The 20,649-nt window shown below is 51.2% G+C and overlaps 2 protein-coding genes across 2 annotated transcripts in view; both read left to right on the plus strand.

Moving 5' to 3' along the window:
- Positions 1-17,604, plus strand: part of LOC140426022 (collagen alpha-1(XXIV) chain-like) — a 158,002-nt gene extending 140,398 nt beyond the window's left edge. The window contains exon 3 of the mRNA XM_072510302.1: positions 16,175-17,604. Within this exon, the coding sequence (XP_072366403.1) occupies positions 16,175-16,989 (815 nt within the window). The 3' untranslated portion in view covers positions 16,990-17,604. The remainder of the gene's footprint in view (positions 1-16,174) is intronic.
- Positions 17,391-20,649, plus strand: part of LOC140427240 (uncharacterized) — a 435,573-nt gene continuing 432,314 nt past the window's right edge. Inside the window, 1 exon segment of the mRNA XM_072512840.1 lies at positions 17,391-17,601. Within this exon segment, the coding sequence (XP_072368941.1) occupies positions 17,391-17,601 (211 nt within the window).

Raw genomic sequence — 20,649 nt, forward strand, 5'->3', positions numbered from 1 at the left:
CGCTGTGTGAAAAAGTTTTTCTCTCTCATCACATTTGCTTCTTTTGCAAATCACTTTAAATCTGTGTCTCTCGTTCTTGATCCTTTATCGAGGGGGGAACAGTTTCTCCCCGTCTACCCCGTCCAGCCCCCTCATGATTTTGAACGTCTCGATCAAATCTCCTCTTAACCTTCTCCTCTCAAAGGAGAACAGTTCCAACCTCTCCAATCTACCCTCGAAACTGAAGTTTCTCATCCCTGGAACCATTCCTGTAAACCTCATGATTCATGATGTGGAGATGCCGGCGTTGGACTGGGGTGAGCACAGTACGAAGTCTTACAACACCAGGTTAAAGTCCAACAGGTTTGTTTCGATGTCACTAGCTTTCGGAGCGCTGCTCCTTCCTCAGGTGAATGAAGAGGTATGCTCCAGAAACACATATATAGACAAATTTGGCATCTTTGAATCTGTCTATATAAATGTTTCTGGAACATACCTCTTCATTCACCTGAGGAAGGAGCAGTGCTCCGAAAGCTAGTGTTTGAAACAAACCTGTTGGACTTTAACCTGGTGTTGTAAGACTTCGTACTGTGCTCATGATTCATGTGTAAGATGCTGAAGGGCTTCACTGAATTAATGTGCATCATTAAATTGAGCTTAAGTTACCACAGAGGAGGAAAATACAAAATAAGGTGACAGGATAAGGGGACAGTGGGGCAGCAAGGTGGCACAGGGGTTAGCTCTGCTGCCTCACAGCACCAGGGACCTGGTTTCAATTCCGGACTCGGGTGACTGTTGTTGCGGAGTCTGCACGTTCTCCTCGTGTCTGCGTGGGTTTCCTCCGGGTGCTCCGGTTTCCTCCCACAAAACAAAGATGTGCGGGGTAGGTGGATTGGCCGTGATAAATTGCCCCTTAGTGTCCACATATGTGCAGGTTAGGTTTGGGGGTTATGTGGATTAGGGGGAGTGGGCGCAGGTGGAGTGCTCATTCGAGGGGTCAGTGCAGACTCGATGGGCCGAATGGCCTCCTTCCGCTCTGTAGGAATTCTACGTGACCAGCAAAACTGTAATTAATTTAGTTCATTGAAAAACAGTTCATTCTGTTAAACGTGACGAATTTCTAAAAAAGAACAAAGGTACAAATCAGCTGCTCTGTGAGTGGTGAATAATCACATCCAAAAGTGGTGCGGAACCAATTGGCTGCTTTTGAAGTGTAGTCTGGGCTGCGAGATCAATGAGTTTACTGCTCCCAGCAGCACACACAACACACCTGTTCAAAGAATTAAAACTGGCCAAACCAGTTATGTTCTGTCTCTTTTCAAACTCAGCAGGTATTAGAGCCAATCCCCAGTGTCGAGTGCTGTCATGTCGGACTCTGTAATGAATTATTCAGGGTAGCTGGTCTAATCACCACGTCATCTCTCATTGACACAAGGTGGAGCAAAAGGCATCAATCTAAATGCCATCATCGCACTCCGGGAGAAAGAAAATTAACTCTTTGCCCACCCCCCCACCTGCCCACCCCCGACTGTGTTCCCCAACCACATTGGCATCCAGTAAGGGAACGCTTCCATTTTAATGATTCTCCACTGTCTTTTCAAATCTCTCCATGGTCTCTTCCTCTCCCTGTCTCTGTATATCATAGAATTTACAGTGCAGAAGGAGGCTATTCGGTCCATCGAGTCTGCACCGGCCCCTACAAAGAGCACCCCACTCTGCATTTGTGAGGGCTAAAAGGCTGGGAACAGACAAAGCCTGCGTGGAATATAAGGAAAGTAGGAAGGAACTTAAGCAAGGAGTCAGGAGGGCTAGAAGGGGTCACGAAAAGTCATTGGCAAATAGGGTTAAGGAAAATCCCAAGGCTTTTTACACGTACATAAAAAGCAAGAGGGTAGCCAGGGAAAGGGTTGGCCCACTGAAGGATAGGCAAGGGAATCTATGTGTGGAGCCAGAGGAAATGGGCGAGGTACTAAATGAATACTTTGCATCAGTATTCACCAAAGAGAAGAAATTGGTAGATGTTGAGTCTGGAGGAGGGTGTGTAGATAGCCTGGGTCACATTGAGATCCAAAAAGACGAGGTGTTGGGTGTCTTAAAAAATATTAAGGTAGATAAGTCCCCGGAGCCTGATGGGATCTACCCCAGAATACTGAAGGAGGCTGGAGAGGAAATTGCTGAGGCCTTGACAGAAATCTTTGGATCCTCGCTGTCTTCAGGGGATGTCCCGGAGGACTGGAGAATAGCCAATGTTGTTCCTCTGTTTAAGAAGGGTAGCAAGGATAATCCCGGGAACTACAGGCCGGTGAGCCTTACTTCAGTGGTAGGGAAATTACTGGAGAGAATTCTTCGAGACAGGATCTACTCCCATTTGGTAGCAAATGGACGTATGAGTGAGAGGCAGCACGGTTTTGTGAAGGGGAGGTCGTGTCTCACTAACTTGATAGAGTTTTTCGAGGAGGTCACTAAGATGATTGATGCAGGTAGGGCAGTGGATGTTGTCTATATGGGCTTCAGTAAGGTCTTTGACAAGGTCCCTCATGGTAGACTAGTACAAAAGGGGAAGTCACACGGGATCAGGGGTGAGCTGGCAAGGTGGATACAGAACTGGCTAGGCCATAGAAGGCAGAGAGTAGCAATGGAAGGATGCTTTTCTCATTGGAGGGCTGTGACCAGTGGTGTTCCACAGGGATCAGTGCTGGGACCTTTGCTCTTTGTAGTATATATAAATGATTTGGAGGAAAATGTAACTGGTCTGATTAGTAAGTTTGTGGACGACACAAAGGTTGGTGGAATTGTGGATAGCGATGAGGACTGTCAGAGGATACAGCAGGATTTAGATTGTTTGGAGACTTGGGCGGAGAGATGGCAGATGGAGTTTAATCCGGACAAATGGGGCAGCACGGTAGCCTTGTGGATAGCACAATTGCTTCACAGCTCCAGGGTCCCAGGTTCGATTCCAGCTTGGGTCACTGTCTGTGCGGAGTCTGCACATCCTCCCCGTGTCTGCGTGGGTTTCCTCCGGGTGCTCCGGTTTCCTCCCACAGTCCAAAGATGTGCAGGTTAGGTGGATTGGCCATGATAAATTGCCCTTAGTGTCCAAAATTGCCCTTAGTGTTGCGTGGGGTTGCTGGGTTATGGGGATAGGGTGGCGGTGTTGACCTTGGGTAGGGTGCTCTTTCCAAGAGCCGGTGCAGACTCGATGGGCCGAATGGCCTCCTTCTGCACTGTAAATTCTATGAAAGTCTATGAAATGTGAGGTAATGCATTTTGGAAGGTCAAATGCAGGTAGGGAATATACAGTGAGTGGTAGAACCCTCAAGAGTATTGAAAGTCAAAGAGATCTAGGAGTACAGGTCCACAGGTCATTGAAAGGGGCAACACAGGTGGAGAAGGTAGTCAAGAAGGCATACGGCATGCTTGCCTTCATTGGCCGAGGCATTGAGTATAAGAATTGGCAAGTCATGTTGCAGCTGTATAGAACCTTAGTTAGGCCACACTTGGAGTATAGTGTTCAATTCTGGTCGCCACACTACCAGAAGGATGTGGAGGCTTTAGAGAGGGTTCAGAAGAGATTTACCAGAATGTTGCCTGGTATGGAGGGCATTAGCTATGAGGAGCGGTTGAATAAACTCGGTTTGTTCTCACTGGAACGAAGGAGGTTGAGGGGAGACCTGATAGAGGTATACAAAATTATGAGGGGCATAGACAGAGTGGATAGTCAGAGGCTTTTCCCCAGGGTAGAGGGGTCAATTACTAGGGGGCATAGGTTTAAGGTGAGAGGGGCAAGGTTTAGAGTAGATGTACGAGGCAAGTTTTTTACACAGAGGGTAGTGGGTGCCTGGAACTCGCTACCGGAGGAGGTGGTGGAAGCAGGGACGATAGTGACATTTAAGGGGCATCTTGACAAATACATGAATAGGATGGGAATAGAGGGATACGGACCCAGGAAGTGTAGAAGATTGTAGTTTAGTCGGGCAGCATGGTCGGCACGGGCTTGGAGGGCCGAAGGGCCTGTTCCTGTGCTGTAAATTTCTTTGTTCTTTGTTCTTTGTTCACTCAAGCCCATGCCTCCACCCTATCCCCGTAATCCCACCTCACCTTTTTTTTTGGACACTAAGGACAATTTATCATGGCCAATCCACCTAACCTGCACATCTTTGGATTGTGGGAGGAAACCGGAGCCCCCGGAGGAAACCCACGCACACACGGGGAGAACATGCAGACTCCGCACAGACAGTGACCCAGCGGGGAATCGAACCTGGCTCCCTGGCGCTGTGAAGCAACTGTGCTAACCACTGTGCTACCGTGCTGCCCACAATCTCCTCTAACCCCACAACTATAGAATCATCAATCCTTTTCAGCACAGTCAAAATACGCTCGGCTAATTGGATAGAACAAAGAACAAAGAACAAAGAAAAGTACAGCACAGGAACATGCCCTTCGGCCCTCCAAGCTTGTGCCGACCATGCAGCCCGTCTAAACTAAAGTCTTCTACACTTCCTGGGTCCGTATCCCTCTATTCCCATCCTATTCATGTATTTGTCAAGATGCCCCTTAAATGTCACTATCGTCCCTGCTTCCACCACCTCCTCCGGCAGCGAGTTCCCACTACCCTCTGCGTAAAAAACTTGCCTCGTACATCTCCTCTAAACCTTGCCCCTCGCACCTTAAACCTATGCCCCCTAGTAATTGACCCCTCTGGGCAGCACGGTAGCATTGTGGATAGCACAATTGCTTCACAGCTCCAGGGTCCCAGGTTCGATTCCGGCTTGCGTCACTGTCTGTGCGGAGTCTGCACATCCTCCCCGTGTCTGCGTGGGTTTCCTCCGGGTGCTCCGGTTTCCTCCCACAGTCCAAAGACATGCAGGTTAGGTGGATTGGCCATGATAAATCGCCCTTAGTGTCCAAAATTGCCCTTAGTGTTGGGTGGGGTTACTGGGTTATGGGGATAGGGTGGAGGTGTTGACCTTGGGTAGGGTGCTCTTTCCAAGACCCGGTGCAGACTCGATGGGCTGAATGGCCTCCTTCTGCACTGTAAATTCTATGCTAATCTATGCTACCCTGGGGAAAAGCCTCTGACAATTCACTCTGTCTATGCCCCTCATAATTTTGTATACCTCTATCAGGTCTCCCCTCAACCTCCTTCGTTCCAGTGAGAACAAACCGAGTTTATTCAACCGCTCTTCATAGCTAATGCCCTCCATACCAGGCAACATTCTGGTAAATCTCTTCTGCACCCTCTCTAAAGCCTCCACATCCTTCTGGTAGTGTGGCGACCAGAATTGAACACTATACTCCAAGTGTGGCCTAACTAAGGTTCTATACAGCTGCAACGTGACTTGCCAATTCTTATACTCAATGCCCCGGCCAATGAAGTGGAGATGCCGGCGTTGGACTGGGGTGAGCACAGTGAGAAGTCTTACAACACCAGGTTAAAGTCCAACAGGTTTGTTTCGATGTCACTAGCTTTCGGAGCGCTGCTCCTTCCTCACGTGAATGAAGAGGTATGTTTCAGAAACATATATATTGACAGATTCAAAGATGCCAGACAATGCTTGGAACGCGAGCATTAGCAGGTGATTAAATCTTTACAGATCCAGAGATGGGGTAACCCCAGGTTAAAGAGGTGTGAATTGTCTCAAGCCAGGACAGTTGGTAGGATTGGTCAATGAAGGCAAGCATGCCGTATGCCTTCTTGACTACCTTCTCCACCTGTGTTGCCCCTTCTGGAAAGAATTGGATCGTTCTTTCAAGGGGTTAGCATGGATATGAAGGACAAATGGTCTCCTTCAGTCGATTTCAGCGGGAGCGGAGCAGGTTAGTCAATTTCAGCGGGAGCAGTGCGCAAGTGATTTCTGGGAGGTAAGTTTCTCCTTTAAAAACACTTGTCTTTGCAGGAGCAGGCCAGTCGATTTCAGCGGGAGCGGAGCAGGTTAGTCAACTTCAGCGGGAGCTGTGCGCAAGTGATTTCTGGGAGGTAAGTTTCTCCTTTAAAAACAGGAGCAGGCCAGTCGATTTCAGCAGGAGCGGTGCGTTAGTGATTTCTGGGAGACCTTCACAGGAGCAGGCTAGTCAATTTCAGCGGTAAACACTTACCTGGTCCCGTTTTCGGTCCCTCTTTGCTGTTTTAAAAAAAAATTTAGTGTTTAAGGCGGGAACAGGAAGTTCGACCCGCGGACTTCTGGGAAGACCCTCACCAATAAATTCTGGTGGAGAGGAAACCCGAGACACTACACGTGTAGTGTCTCTCACCCTCCCTCCTCCTGTAACCTAATAATAAAACCCATTGGTGTGAGGTAAGTACCATATTTTATTATTATTTTTTTTTTGTTTGTTTAATTTAATTGAGTTGTTAGCCAGATCTTGGTAGAAAGTTAGAGGGATGGCAGGGAAGGGAGTGCAATGTTCCTCCTGCAGGATGTTTGAGGTGAGGGATGCCGTTAGTGTCCCTGCTGATTTTACCTGCAGGAAGTGCTGCCATCTCCAGCTCCTCCAAGACCGAGTTAGGGAACTGGAGCTGGAGTTGGAAGAACTTCGGATCATTCGGGAGGCAGAGGGGGTCATAGATAGCAGCTTCAGGGAATTAGTTACACCAAAGATTGGAGATAGATGGGTAACTGTAAGAGGGACTGGGAAGAAGCATCAGTGCAGGGATCCCCTGCGGTCATTCCCCTGAGAAACAAGTATACCGCTTTGGATACTTGTGGGGGGGGCGACTTACCAGGGGTAAGCCATGGGGTACGGGCCTCTGGCACGGAGTCTGTCCCTGTTGCTCAGAAGGGAAGGGGGGAGAGGAGCAGAGCATTAGCAATTGGGGACTCGATAGTCAGGGGCAAAGATAGGAGATTTTGTGGGAGTGTGAGAGACTCACGTTTGGTATGTTGCCTCCCAGGTGCAAGGGTACGTGATGTCTCGGATCGTGTTTTCCGGGTCCTTAGGGGGGAGGGGGAGCAGCCCCAAGTCGTGGTCCACATTGGCACTAACGACATAGGTAGGAAAGGGGACAAGGATGTCAGGCAGGCTTTCAGGGAGCTAGGATGGAAGCTCAGAACTAGAACAAACAGAGTTGTTATCTCTGGGATGTTGCCCATGCCACGTGATAGTGAGATGAGGAATAGGGAGAGAGAGCAATTAAACACGTGGCTACAGGGATGGTGCAGGAGGGAGGGATTCAGATTTCTGGATAACTGGGGCTCTTTCTGGGGAAGGTGGGACCTCTACAGACAGGATGGTCTACATCTGAACCTGAGGGGCACAAATATCCTGGGGGGGAGATTTGTTAGTGCTCTTTGGGGGGGTTTAAACTAATGCAGCAGGGGCATGGGGACCTGGATTGTAGTTTTAGGGTAAGGGAGAATGAGAGTATAGAGGTCAGGAGCACAGATTTGACGTCGCAGGAGGGGGCCAGTGTTCAGGTAGGTGGTTTGAAGTGTGTCTACTTCAATGCCAGGAGTATACGAAACAAGGTAGGGGAACTGGCAGCGTGGGTTGGTACCTGGGACTTCGATGTTGTGGCCATTTCGGAGACATGGATAGAGCAGGGACAGGAATGGATGTTGCAGGTTCCGGGGTTTAGGTGTTTTAGTAAGCTCAGAGAAGTAGGCAAAAGAGGGGGAGGTGTGGCGCTGCTAGTCAAGAGCAGTATTACGGTGGCGGAGAGGATGCTAGATGGGGACTCATCTTCCGAGGTAGTATGGGCTGAGGTTAGAAACAGGAAAGGAGAGGTCACCCTGTTGGGAGTCTTCTATAGGCCTCCAAATAGTTCTCGGGATGTAGAGGAAAGGATGGCAAGGATGATCCTGGATAAGAGCGAAAGTAACAGGGTAGTTTTTATGGGAGACTTTAACTTTCCAAATATTGACTGGAAAAGATATAGTTCGAGTACATTAGATGGGTCGTTTTTTGTACAGTGTGTGCAGGAGGGTTTCCTGACACAATATGTTGACAGGCCAACAAGAAGCGAGGCCACGTTGGAATTGGTTTTGGTAATGAACCAGGCCAGGTGTTGGATTGGAGGTAGGAGAGCACTTTGGGGACAGTGACCACAATTCGTGTGACGTTTACGTTAATGATGGAAAGGATAAGTATACACCGCAGGGGTAAGAGTTATAGCTGGGGAAGGGCCATTATGATGCCATTAGACGTGACTTGGGGGAATAAGGTGGAGAGTAGGCTGCAAGTGTTGGGCACACTGGATAAGTGGGGCTGTTCAAGGATCAGCTACTGCGTGTTCTTGATAAGTATGTACCGGTCAGGCAGGGAGGAAGGCGTCGAGCGAGGGAACCGTGGTTTACCAAAGAAGTGGAATCTCTTGTTAAGAGGAAGAAGGAGGCCTATGTGAAGATGAGGTGGTGAAGTTTCAGTTGGGGCGATGGATAGTTACAAGGTAGTGAGGAAGGATCTAAAGAGAGAGCTAAGTCGAGCAAGGAGGGGACATGAGAAGTATTTGGCAGGTAGGATCAAGAAAACCCAAAAGCTTCTATAGGTATGTCAGGAATAAGCGAATGACATAGGGAAAGAGTAGGACCAGTCAAGGACAGGGATGGGAAGTTGTGTGTGGAGTCTGAAGAGATAGGCGAGATACTAAATGAATATTTTTCGTCAGTATTCACTCAGGAAAAAGATAATGTTGTGGAGGAGAATGCTGAGCTCCAGGTAAATAGATTAGATGGGCATTGAGGTACGTAGGGAAGAGGTGTTGGCAATTCTGGACAGGCTGAAAATAGATAAGTCCCCGGGTCCTGATGGCATTTATCCTAGGATTCTCTGGGAGGCCAGGGAAGAGCTTGCTGGACCTTTGGCTTTGATTTTTATGTCATCATTGGCTACAGGAATAGTGCCAGAGGACTGGAGGACAGCAAATGTGGTCCCTTTGTTCAAAAGGGGAGCAGAGACAACCCCGGCAACTATAGACCGGTGAGCCTCACGTCTGTAGTGAGTAAAGCCTTGGAGGGATTATAAGAGACAAGATTTATATCATCTAGATAGGAATAATATGATCAGGGATAGTCAGCATGGCTTTGTGAAGGGTAGGTCATGCCTCACAAACCTTATTGAGTTCTTTGAGAAGGTGACTGAACAGGTAGACGAGGTAGAGCAGTTGATGTGGTGTATATGGATTTCAGCAAAGCGTTTGATAAGGTTCCCCACGGTAGGCTATTGCAGAAAATACGGAGGCCTGGGGATTGAGGGTGATTTAGAGATGTGGATCAGAAATTGGCTAGCTGAAAGAAGACAGAGGGTGGTGGTTGATGGGGAAATGTTCAGAATGGAGTTCAGTTACAAGTGGAGTACCACAAGGATCTGTTCTGGGGCCGTTGCTGTTTGTCATTTTTATCAATGACCTAGAGGAAGGCGCAGAAGGGTGGGTGAGTAAATTTGCAGACGATACTAAAGTCGGTGGTGTTGTCGATAGTGTGGAAGGATGTAGCAGGTTACAGAGGGATATAGATAAGCTGCAGAGCTGGGCTGAGAGGGTGGCAAATGGAGTTTAATGTATAGAAGTGTGAGGAATAACAGGAATGCAGAATATTTGGCTAATGGTAAAGTTCTTGGAAGTGTGGATGAGCAGAGGGATCTAGGTGTCCGTGTACATAGATCCCTGAAAGTTGCCACCCAGGTTGATAGGGTTGTGAAGAAGGCCTATGGAGTATTGGCCTTTATTGGTAGAGGGATTGAGTTCCGGAGTCAGGAGGTCATGTTGCAGCTGTACAGAACTCTGGTACGGCCGCATTTGGAGTATTGCGTACAGTTCTGGTCACCGCATTATAGAAAGGACGTGGAGGCTTTGGAGCGGGTGCAGAGGAGATTTACCAGGATGTTGCCTGGTATGGAGGGAAAATCTTATGAGGAAAGACTTGAGGTTGTTTTCGTTGGAGAGAAGAAGGTTAAGAGGAAACTTAATAGAGGCATACAAAATGATCAGGGGGTTGGATAGGGTGGACAGTGAGAGCCTTCTCCCGCGGATGGAAATGGCTGGCACGAGGGGACATAGCTTTAAATTGAGGGGTAATAGATATAGGACAGAGGTCAGAGGTAGGTTCTTTACGCAAAGAGTAGTGAGGCCGTGGAATGCCCTACCTGCTACAGTAGTGAACTCGCCAACATTGAGGGCATTTAAAAGTTTATTGGATAAACATATGGATGATAATGGCATAGTGTAGGTTAGATGGCTTTTGTTTCGGTGCAACATCGTGGGCCGAAGGGCCTGTACTGCGCTGTATCGTTCTATGTTCTATGTTCTATGTTTTGCTACCACTCTCCAATTCTAACTTCATACGTAGCTATTTCGATGATCTTCAATGATTGATTAATTCAATCTATTCTCCTGTATAAAACTATCCAAATGCACACTGTGGGCCGGAACGTCACCTCCCCCGCAACCCCCCCCCCTCCCCCGACCCCCCCAAAGCTGGGCTAATTGGATAGAACAAAGAACAAAGAAAAGTACAGCTCAGGAACAGGCCCTTCGGCCCTCCAAGCTTGTGCCGGCCATGCAGCCCGTCTCAACTAAAGTCTTCTACATTTCCGGGGTCCGTATCCCTCTATTCCCATCCTATTCATGTATTTGTCAAGATGCCCCTTAAATGTCACTATCGTCCCTGCTTCTACCACCTCCTCCGGTAGCGAGTTCCCACTGCCCTCTGTGTAAAATATTTGCCTCGTACATCTCTTCTAAACCTTGCCCCTCGCACCTTAAACCTATGCCCCCTGCTAATTGACCCTGCTGGGCAGAGAGACCTGGGTGTGCTAGTGCACGAGTCGCAAAAAGTCGGTTTACCGGTGCAACAGGTGATTAAGAAGGCAAATGGAATTTTGTCCTCCATTGCTAGAGGGCTGGAGTTTAAGACTAGGGAGGTTATGCTGCAATTTTATAAGGTGTTAGTGAGGCCACACCTGGAGTATTGTGTTCAGTTTTGGTCTCCTTACTTGAGAAAGGACGCACTGGCACTGGAGGGTGTGCAGAGGAGATTCAGTAGGTTAATCCCAGAGCTGAAGGGGTTGGATTACGAGGAGAGGTTGAGTAGACTGGGACTGTACTCGTTGGAATTTAGAAGGATGCGGGGGGATCTTATAGAAACATATAAAATTATGAAGGGAATAGATAGGATAGATGCGGGCAGGTTGTTTCCACTGGCGGGTGAAAGCAGAACTAGGGGCATAGTCTCAAAATAAGGGGAAGTAGATTTAGGACTGAGCTTTGGAGGAACTTCTTCACCCAAAGGGTTGTGAATCTATGGAATTCCTTGCCCAGTGAAGCAGTCGAGGCTCCTTCATTAAATGTTTTTAAGATAAAGATAGGTAGTTTTTTGAAGAATAAAGGGATTAAGGGTTATGGTGTTCGGGCCGGAAAGTGGAGCTGAGTCCACAAAAGATCAGCCATGATCTCATTGAATGGTGGAGCAGGCTCGAGGGGCCAGATGGCCGACTCCTGCTCCTAGTTCTTATGTTCTTATGATATATGTTGCATTACTGTGAAAGTAAGGCCTATGATTGCTCCATACACTACTGCGATTGTGGAGTCAATGCTGTCGCGTTTAAATGTTCAATTGTTCAATCATGTGAGTCTGTTTACTATTGATGCTCACTGTGCTTGATTTGTTAATCCTGCCTGTGGATTGAGAGGAAAGCAGACAAGTTGCCGAAGTTGCTGGAATCGATGAGCTAAATGCATGGAGCAGACATTTAAAAGACTGAGAATAAAACCTGTTTCCGACAAAGACACTAGTGTCACCTCTGTCCTCCCCGCCCCCTCTCCCCACCTCACCTCACTTGGGCTGCCTGTTCCCTGTTCCAGGTTGTCCTTTGACTCACTGCTCACCTTCGTTCTGCCATTCAAACATTCTAATCTCTACATGCGCCACCTTCAGCACCTTTTTTAGCCTTAATCATCCCCATTTACATTCCCTGGGCGAAATTCTCCGGAAACGGCGCGATGTCCGCCGACTGGCGCCCAAAACGGCGCAAATCAGGTGGGCATCGCGCCGCCCCAAAGGTGCGGAATGCTCCGCATCTTTGGGGGCCGAGCCCCAACCTTGAGGGGCTAGGTTGGCGCCGGACGAATTTCCGCCCCGCCAGCTGGCGGAAAAGGCCTTTGGTGCTCCGCCAGCTGGCGCGGAAATGACATCTCCGGGCGGCGCATGCGCGGGAGCGTCAGCGGCCGCTGACAGTTCCTCGCGCATGCGCAGTGGAGGGAGTCTCTTCTGCCTCTGCCATGGTGGAGACCGTGGCGGAGGCGGAAGGGAAAGAGTGCCCCCACGGCACAGGCCCGCCCGCGGATCGGTGGGCCCCGATCGCGGGCCAGGCCACCGTGGGGGCACCCCCCGGGGCCAGATCGCCCTGCGCCCCCCCCAGGACCCTGGAGCCCGCCCGCGCCGCCTTGTCCCGCCGGTAAGGTAGGTGATTTAATTTACGCCGGCGGGACAGGCATTTTAGCGGCGGGACTTTGGCCCATCCGGGCCGGAGAATCGAGCGGGGGGGGGGCCCGCCAACCGGTGCGGTGCGATTCCCGCCCCCGGCGATTCTCCGACCCGGCGGGCCAGACCTGCTGAGATTGTCCAGTATTTTCTGTTCTTGTTTCAGATTCCAGCATCCACAGTAATTTACTTTTATCATCTCAGCCTGGATCTGAGATATAAGATATACAAGTGTGCTGTTTGATTGCGATGCAGCACGGCAGCACAGTGGTTAGCACCGTTGCTTCACAGCTCCTGGGTCCCAGGTTCGATTCCCGGCTTGGGTCACTGTCTGTGCGGAGTCTGCACGTCCTCCCCGTGTCTGCGTGGTTTCCTCCGGGCGCTCCGGTTTCCTCCCACAGTCCAAAGATGTGCAGGTTAGGCGGATTGGCCGTGAAAAATTGCCCTTCGTGTCCAAAAATAAAGGTGAGCTGGGGTTGCTGGATTACGGGGACAGGGTGGAGGTGTGGGCTTAAGTAGGGTGCTCTTTCCAAGAGCCGGTGCAGACTCGATGGGCTGAATGGCCTCCTTCTGCACTGTAAATTCTCTGATCTTATGAGTGAAGAAGTGTATGAAAGTTACTGATGTTCTTGTATTGCTGGCGCTGCTCAGCATGAACTGTAATATAATTCTGCCAATTAAAAACTGAGCTGAGGACTCCTTGGCAGACACGAGGGATGTTATTTGCTTGATGTCTGTTTCGATCTAAGAATGCAGCGAGCAGCTAAACGGGATGGTTGTTGCAACAACAACTTACATTTATACAGTGACCGAGATTTTTCCATCGTCCAATGGCGTGTTTTGCAGCGCCGGAGGCAGCTCACCATGGGCTGGGGGGTGGGATCTTCCGGTTCCTCCCCTGTCAACGGGGAATCGGCAGCGGAGGGGGTACCATCGGCGGGACTGGAAGCTCTCGCTGACGGGAACAGCCGGGACATTTGAGCCCGTATATTTTAACAGAGTAAAACTCGCCAAGGGGCCTCACAGGAGCCATTATAAAACAGCCTGACACTGAATCACATGACATATTAGGACATGTGGCCCAAAGCTGGGTCAAAGAAGCAGGTTTTCAGGAGGGCCTGGAAGGGGGAATGTGAGGTGGTGAGACTGAGAGGCCGCGGGAGTGAAATCCAGAGATTGGGGCCCAGGAAGCTGAAGGCACGGCAATGGTGCAGCGATGGAAGTGACGATGATCCAGAGGTCACAATTAGGGATACCTCAGAGATAGTGAGGCTGAAGGTAGATTGGGGGAGGCGGCGGGGGGGGGGGGGGAGGGGGGGGTTGGCGGTGGAGGGGGGGGGTGCTGTTCAGACCCTGGAGAGATTGAAAAAGGAGGGTGACAAAATAAATAGTCTGTCGTCGTCCCCCTCGCCCCCCCCCCCCCCCCCCCCCCCCCGCCACCCCCCTCCCCCCCCCGCTGGACTAAGAAAACGAGTCAGGACTAGAGAAAGAAAAGATCTCCACCTCAGCGGTGACAGTCTTGGAGGAGCAAGACGGAGGGAAAGTGTGAGCTTGAATTGTTTTCTAGCTTTGCAGATTCACTGGCGGCGCCAGTAACGAACAAGGGAACTTCTCAACAACAGGCACAGGCATCTCGATACAGGCACAGGGCGGCGATACCTGGGCCTTAACTCTCTGGCTCCGGGGTCCACACTTCCGAGGCTCTGCCCCCAGGGCCCCGCGCTGTTTCCTCATTGGTCAGGGTTCATATGCTCCCGCGTAGTTGGGTCTGAGCCAGTCACTTTGACCCTGAGGAATCGCCCCTTAAACAGGCCACACTCCACACCCCCTCCACTTAAGTCCTTGAATAACATTTTACAAATCAGACTATACATAAGTGCTCAATACATTGAAAAAGGTGAAGGGACATCAGGGTAGGGAGTCCATTGCCAAGTCAATCCGTCCAGGGACCTTGGGGTCCTTGCAGACTGCCTTAATCCCTCACCCCATTCCTCCGCCTCCGAGGTGGATTCCTTGCTCATTGATGAAGACGATCCCGGAGACTCCACCACTTCCCTTCTCCGGCTCCCACCTGGGCCGCCGGCTGACTCAACCCCTCGGTTCCCTCTGCTCTGGAGCAGCCACGGGGCCCACCGGTGGCCCCATCGGCTCCAGAAGGGGTTTGTCCTCCCTCGGCCTCTCACCTGGTCGACACGTTTCCACGCTGTCCTACGCCAGCCTCGTTCCAGTAGACTTGCTGAAGATCCGCCTGCGGGAAGGATTAGAAAATCCCACCCAATAATCCTAAACCTGCATTCGATTGGGTTTTGCTGGCCAGGCGTACAAAGGATCTGAAATCAGATGGAGTTAAGATACAGGCCGGCTATGATTTCACTGATGATCTACAATTAGATATTAATCTGCTCAGTAAGCAGACACAACCGTGTCGCATCGTTCTCAGTGTCACCAAATATCAGCTCGTCCATTTTTGACCGAACGGGACAGAACAGGGGACTTTCGAAATGAGGCAAAGCTGGAAAGATCAGGGCGGGATTCGTCGAAAACCGGCAGGGTGGGCAACTCCGGCGGGAAGGAGTGGCAGGAGGGACTCCGGCGTCGGGCCGCCCTGAAGCTCCGGAATCCTCCGCACCTTCAGGGGCTAGGCCGGCGCCGACCGGCGCGGAAGGGGCTTGGCGCCACGCCAGCCAGAGCCGAAGGGACTCCGCCGGCTGGCGGAAGTCCGCGCATGCGCGGGGGGGGGGGGGGGGGGGGGCGGGTGTCGTTTCCGCATCGGCCATGGCGGAGGCCGTGGCCGAAGAGTGCCCCCACGGCACAGGCCCACCCGGGTGGGCCCCGATCGCGGGCCAGGCCACCGTGGGGGCGCCCCCTGGGGCCAGATCACCCCGCGCTCCCCCCCAGGACCCCGGAGCCCGCCCGCGCCGCCAGTCGCGCCGGTAAGGTAGGTGGTTTGATTCACGCCGGCGGGACTGGCATTACAGCAGCGGGACTTCGGCCCGTCGCGGGCCGGAGAATCGCCGGGGGGGGGGGTCGGAGAATCCCGCTCCTGGTACACGGAGCATTAAAATATCAGGGGCGTCATTCTCCGCCGGCGGGAGTCTCCGTCTTGCCGGCGCCCGGGGGTTTCCCGACGGCGTGGGGCTGTCCCACAATGGGAAACCCCGTTGACCGGCCGGTGTTACGGAGACTCCCGCCGGCCGGTCGGGGCAGAAATGTGGCGGGGCGGGTAGGAGAATTTCGTCCCTGGTACAGGAAATAATTAAAATGGCTGCTAGCATCCGAGCCTTTATATACAGGGGACTGGAACAGAAAATATAGGAGAAGGATTAGGCCATTCAGCCCCTCGAGCCTGCACTGCCATTCTTGGGTGAGCTGATTGTGGCCTCAATTCTACTTCGCTGCCTACCACCCCATTGCTCGTGACTCCTTTCTCGATCGAAACTCTGTGTCTGACTTGTCTTTGAATATATTCGGTGACCCAGCCTTCACTGCTGCCTGGGGTAGAGATCTCCACGGGATAACCATTCTCTGAGAGGAGGAATTCCTCCTCACCTATGTCATAAACGGGAAGCCCCTTATTTTTAAACTGTGTCCCCACGTTCTAGAGTCCCCCACTCGAGGAACCTTGGGGGTGAGGTGCTGGGGTGAGGTGAAGAGGGACGGAGCATAAACACAAGCAGTGACCGGTTGGGCCGAATGGACGTTCCTGTGCCGTAAATTCTATGTTCTGAGATTGAGATTGTCGCACGGCACATTTTCATGGTTTTCCTTCTTTGTTCTAGGTGTAGACCTTCTCCAGAAACTTGGTCTCCTGGACAACGGAGCACAATTCCCATCGCCTCCGCCTTCTCAGCGAGCATGGACATCACTCTCATTACCTCAGGGGATCACAAAGACAGAGTCAGGCATTATCCTGTCAAGCGACGCACACATTGAGGCGCCGACAGCAAGCGTCATGCCAGGAGACTTTGGAGATGAATTCACTATAGTTGTTAGCCTCTGTTCTCATCGTGTCAACAATGCTTTTCTCTTCAGTGTTAGAAACAAGAATAGACTCCAGTTTGGTGTACAGATTTTACCAAGGAAATTAGTTGTGTACGTTGCCGAGAAGCCATCTGTATATTTTGATTACAACGCTCACAATGGACAATGGCACTCGTTCGCCATTGCGATTAAAGGTAGAACTGCCACCTTTTCAGCCGACTGTGGCGAACAGGTCATCAGCAAGGAACTGCCTTTCGAACTGCCGACGTTTGTTTCTGGCAGCAAGCTGACCTTGGGGAGGATGAGCTTGAAAGCAGTTCCGTTTGAAGGCGCCATATGCCAGCTGGATATTTACCCGAATGCCCAAGCTTCGACCAACTATTGCAATTATGTCAAGAAACAGTGCCGCCTGACAGACAGCTACCGATCCCCCTCACCCTCACTTTCCACCACCACCCTTCCCGATGTCGCCAATTCCAGCTCTCGGGATACAAGCTCTTCACTGAGTGAAGAAATACAACCAAAACAAGCTCAGCAACCATGTCACCTCATGCCACAAACACACAAGGGCAAGAGGTTACGGATCAAGATAAATATTTCGGCCATTCATTAGACGGAGGTGTTGAAACTAATACGCAAAGGAATTTGCTGGAATCAAGGGTTTTGTCTCCATTGACTCCAACGTCGACCCCCCGTTTCAATGACACTTTGAGATTGCGCCCATCCCATGATACAGGGATCGACCCCGGTACTGCTCAGGCCGCCCGTCACCAAAACCTTAAACCTGACACCAGAAAATCTGACGGATCATCCAGCAGGGAGGGGGCAGAATTAGAAGAAGATCATTCGGAAATTGTCACGGAAGGTGGAAACCGGGAGAATGCAGAGTTGTCCGACAAAGATTCTTCCCTCTTAACTGCGCTGCTAAAACTACACGTGGGAAAGGAAAGTCTGGGAAATGTAAACCGCCCTGAGATAGAGGAGCAAATTTCAGATCAGCTTATGGGAATACAGATGATCAATGCAACATTGTACAGAGCGTCGAAGGACACCTTGGTGCAAAATCAGAATGCCGTGTGGGCCGAAAATGATGACTCCCCTCTGGATTCTGATCACACCATGGAAAATTCACACGAAATTGACATTGAAAACTACGACTATGATTATGAAGACTTCCTGGACTATTTAGTTTATGAAGGTTTACCTGGACCAAAGGGGGAGCCAGGTCCGCCTGTAAGTCTTTCGAATTAATCTAAACTGATTCATTAATACTCAACAAAGGGGTCTGTACGAGAAGTCTTTAAGATCCTGAAAGAGTTTGAAAGGGTAGCTGTGGGGGACATGTTTTCACTTGTGGGAGGGAACCATCCAGATAAGACGGTTACTATTAAATCCAATTGGGGATTCAGGAGTTAAACGTCTTGACCCAGGGAGTGGTGAGAATGTGGGATGTTGAACAATGGCTGAGAGGACATCAAGACATGGATTTATGTGTTCGGGCCGGAAAGTGGAGCTGAGTCCACAAAAGATCAGCCATGATCTCATTGAATGGCGGAGCAGGCTCGAGGGGTCAGATGGCCGACTCCTGCTCCTAGTTCTTATGTTCTTATGTGTGTGTCAGTATATTAATATGTTTGTGGATAGGATTTCATGGAGGGGCCCGGGGGGGTCTTGCCCACTGGGGTCACCCTGTGATCTGTGGTTGGGCAGATCCGCTGCATTAAGTGCTAGTTCGACAATTCAAAGGCAGTGACAGGCATGTCCCCCTCACCCCCACACCCACACCCAGCAGTGTGTGTGTGTGTGTGGTGTATGAGTGAGTGAGTGGGAGCGATTGTATCATAGAATTTACAGTGCAGAAGGAGGCCATTTGGCCCATCGAGTCTGCACCGGCTCTTGGAAAGAGCACCCTACCCAAGGTCAACACCTCCACCCTATCCCCAAAACCCAGCAACCCCACCCAACACTAAGGGCAATTTAGGGCAATTTAGCAAATAAGGGCATGGCCAATCCACCTAACCAGCACATCTTTGGACTGTGGGAGGAAACCGGAGCACCCGGAGGAAACCCACGCAGACACGGGGAGGATGTGCAGACTCTGCACAGACAGTGACACATGCCGGGAATTGAACCTGGGACCCGTGAAGTAATTGTGCTATCCACAATGCTACCGTGCTGCCCTGATGAATGAAACAAAATTTTGCTTATTGTCACAAGTAGGCTTCAAATGAAGTTACTATGAAAAGCCCCTAGTCACCACATTCCGGCGCCTGTTCAGGGAGGCTGGTATGGGAATTGAACCGTGCTGCTAACCTGCCTTGGTCTGCTTTCAAAGCCAGCGATTTAGCCCTGTGCTAACAGCCCCTCAATGTGTATGTGTATATAAGTGTGTGAATGTGTATAATTGTGTGTATATGTGTGTGAGTGATTGTGTGTGTGAGTTTGAGTATGAGTGTGTGTGAGTGTGTGTGAGTGAGTGTGTGTTTGAGTATGAGTGTGTGTGTGAGTGAGTGTGTGAGTGAGTGAGTGTGTGTGTGATTGTGTGTGAGTGAGTGTGTGTGATTGTGTGTGTGTGTGTGTGAGTCAGTGTGTGTGTGTGTGTGTGTGAGTGAGTGTGTGTGAGTGAGTGAGTGAGTGAGTGTGTGTGTGGTGTGAGTGTGAGTGTGTGTGAGTGAGTGAGTGAGTGTGTGTGTGTGATTGTGTGTGAGTGAGTGTGTGTGTGTGATTGTGTGTGTGTGTGTGTGTGTGAGTGTGTGTGTGATTGAGTATGAGTGTGTGTGAGTGTGTGATTGTGTGTGAGTGTGTGTGTGATTGTGTGTGAGTGTGTGAGTGTGTGTGAGTGAGTGTGTGAGTGTGTGTGAGTGAGTGTGTGAGTGTGTGAGTGTGTGTGTGGTGTTGAGTGTGAGTGAGTGTGTGTGTTTGAGTGTGAGTGAGTGTGTGTTTGAGTGTGAGTGAGTGTGTGTGTTGTGAGTGAGTGTGTGATTGTGTGAGTGTGTGTGTGTGTGTGTTGAGTGTGAGTGAGTGGTGTGTGTGTGAGTGTGTGATGTGTGTGTGAGTGAGTGTGTGGAGTGAGTGTGTGTGTGTGTTTGATGGTGAGTGAGTGTGTGTGGTGAGTGAGTGTGTGTGATTGTGTGTGAGTGTGTGTGTTGAGTGTGGTGTGTGAGTGTGTGTGTTTGAGTGTGAGTGAGTGTGTGTGTGTGTGATGTGTGTGAGTTGTGTATGAGTGAGTGTGTGTGTGGTGTGAGTGTGCATAGTGAGTGAATGAGTGTGTGTGAGTGGTGATGTGATATTTCTCAGTTCTTTCTATTTCAGCCACACTATAAAAGGCAAAAGTTATGTTGGGTATCAAGAGCTCTCAAAGTAAGAGAAAGATTTTTAAACAGAGTTATTGTAAAGTCTTTGCTGTGGTTAGACATTGGGTGCGATTCTCCGACCCCCACCGGGTCGCCGAATCGCTGGGGGAGCGGCGTAAACCCCGCCCCCGCCGCCCGCCGAATTCTCCAAAGGGTGAAAATTCGACGTGCCGTCAATCGCGCCGCCCGTCTCGGAGAATGGCAGGTGCGGGAGCGAGACAAGGGACTCCGGCTGCCCATATTCTCCCGTCCGGATGGGCCGAAGTCCCGCCGACGTGAACACGGGTCCCGTCGGCGTCAATCAAAACACCTTTTTAACAGCGTCAACCAGTGCTGATGGTTGAGGCCGTCCCGCGTGGAGGGAGGTCACGGGCTGGGGGTGGCCGCAGGAGAGGTGATGCCGTGGCCGCAGTCTGTGTGTGTGGGGGAGAGGTGTGTGTGGGTGTGTGTGCGGCAGGGGGGCTTCGGGGGAGTGCCGGGGAGGGGGGGGTTGAGTGCCGGGGATGGGGGGGAGTGCGTGCCGGGGAGGGGACGGGGGGGTGAGTGCCGGGGACGGGGACGGGGGGGTTAGTGCCGGGGCCGGGGCCGGGTGCGTGCCGGGGACAGGGGGGTGGGGGCGGGGTGAGTGCCGGGGGGGGGGGGGGGGTTAGTGCCGGGGCCGGGGGGGGGTGTTAGTGCCGGGGACGGGTGTGTGCCGGCACTAACCCGTCCGGATCCCGTCCGGATGGGCCGAAGTCCCAGCGACGTGAACACGGGTCCCGTCGGCGTCAATCAAAACACCTTTTGAACAGCGTCAACCAGTGCTGATGGTTGATGCCGTCCCGCGTGGAGGGAGGTCACGGGCTGGGGGTGGCCGCAGGAGAGGTGATGCCGTGGCCGCAGTCTGTGTGTGTGGGGGAGAGGTGTGTGTGGGTGTGTGT

This window comes from Scyliorhinus torazame, chromosome 7 (assembly GCF_047496885.1).
Source record: "Scyliorhinus torazame isolate Kashiwa2021f chromosome 7, sScyTor2.1, whole genome shotgun sequence".
NCBI classification, from domain to species: domain Eukaryota; kingdom Metazoa; phylum Chordata; class Chondrichthyes; order Carcharhiniformes; family Scyliorhinidae; genus Scyliorhinus; species Scyliorhinus torazame.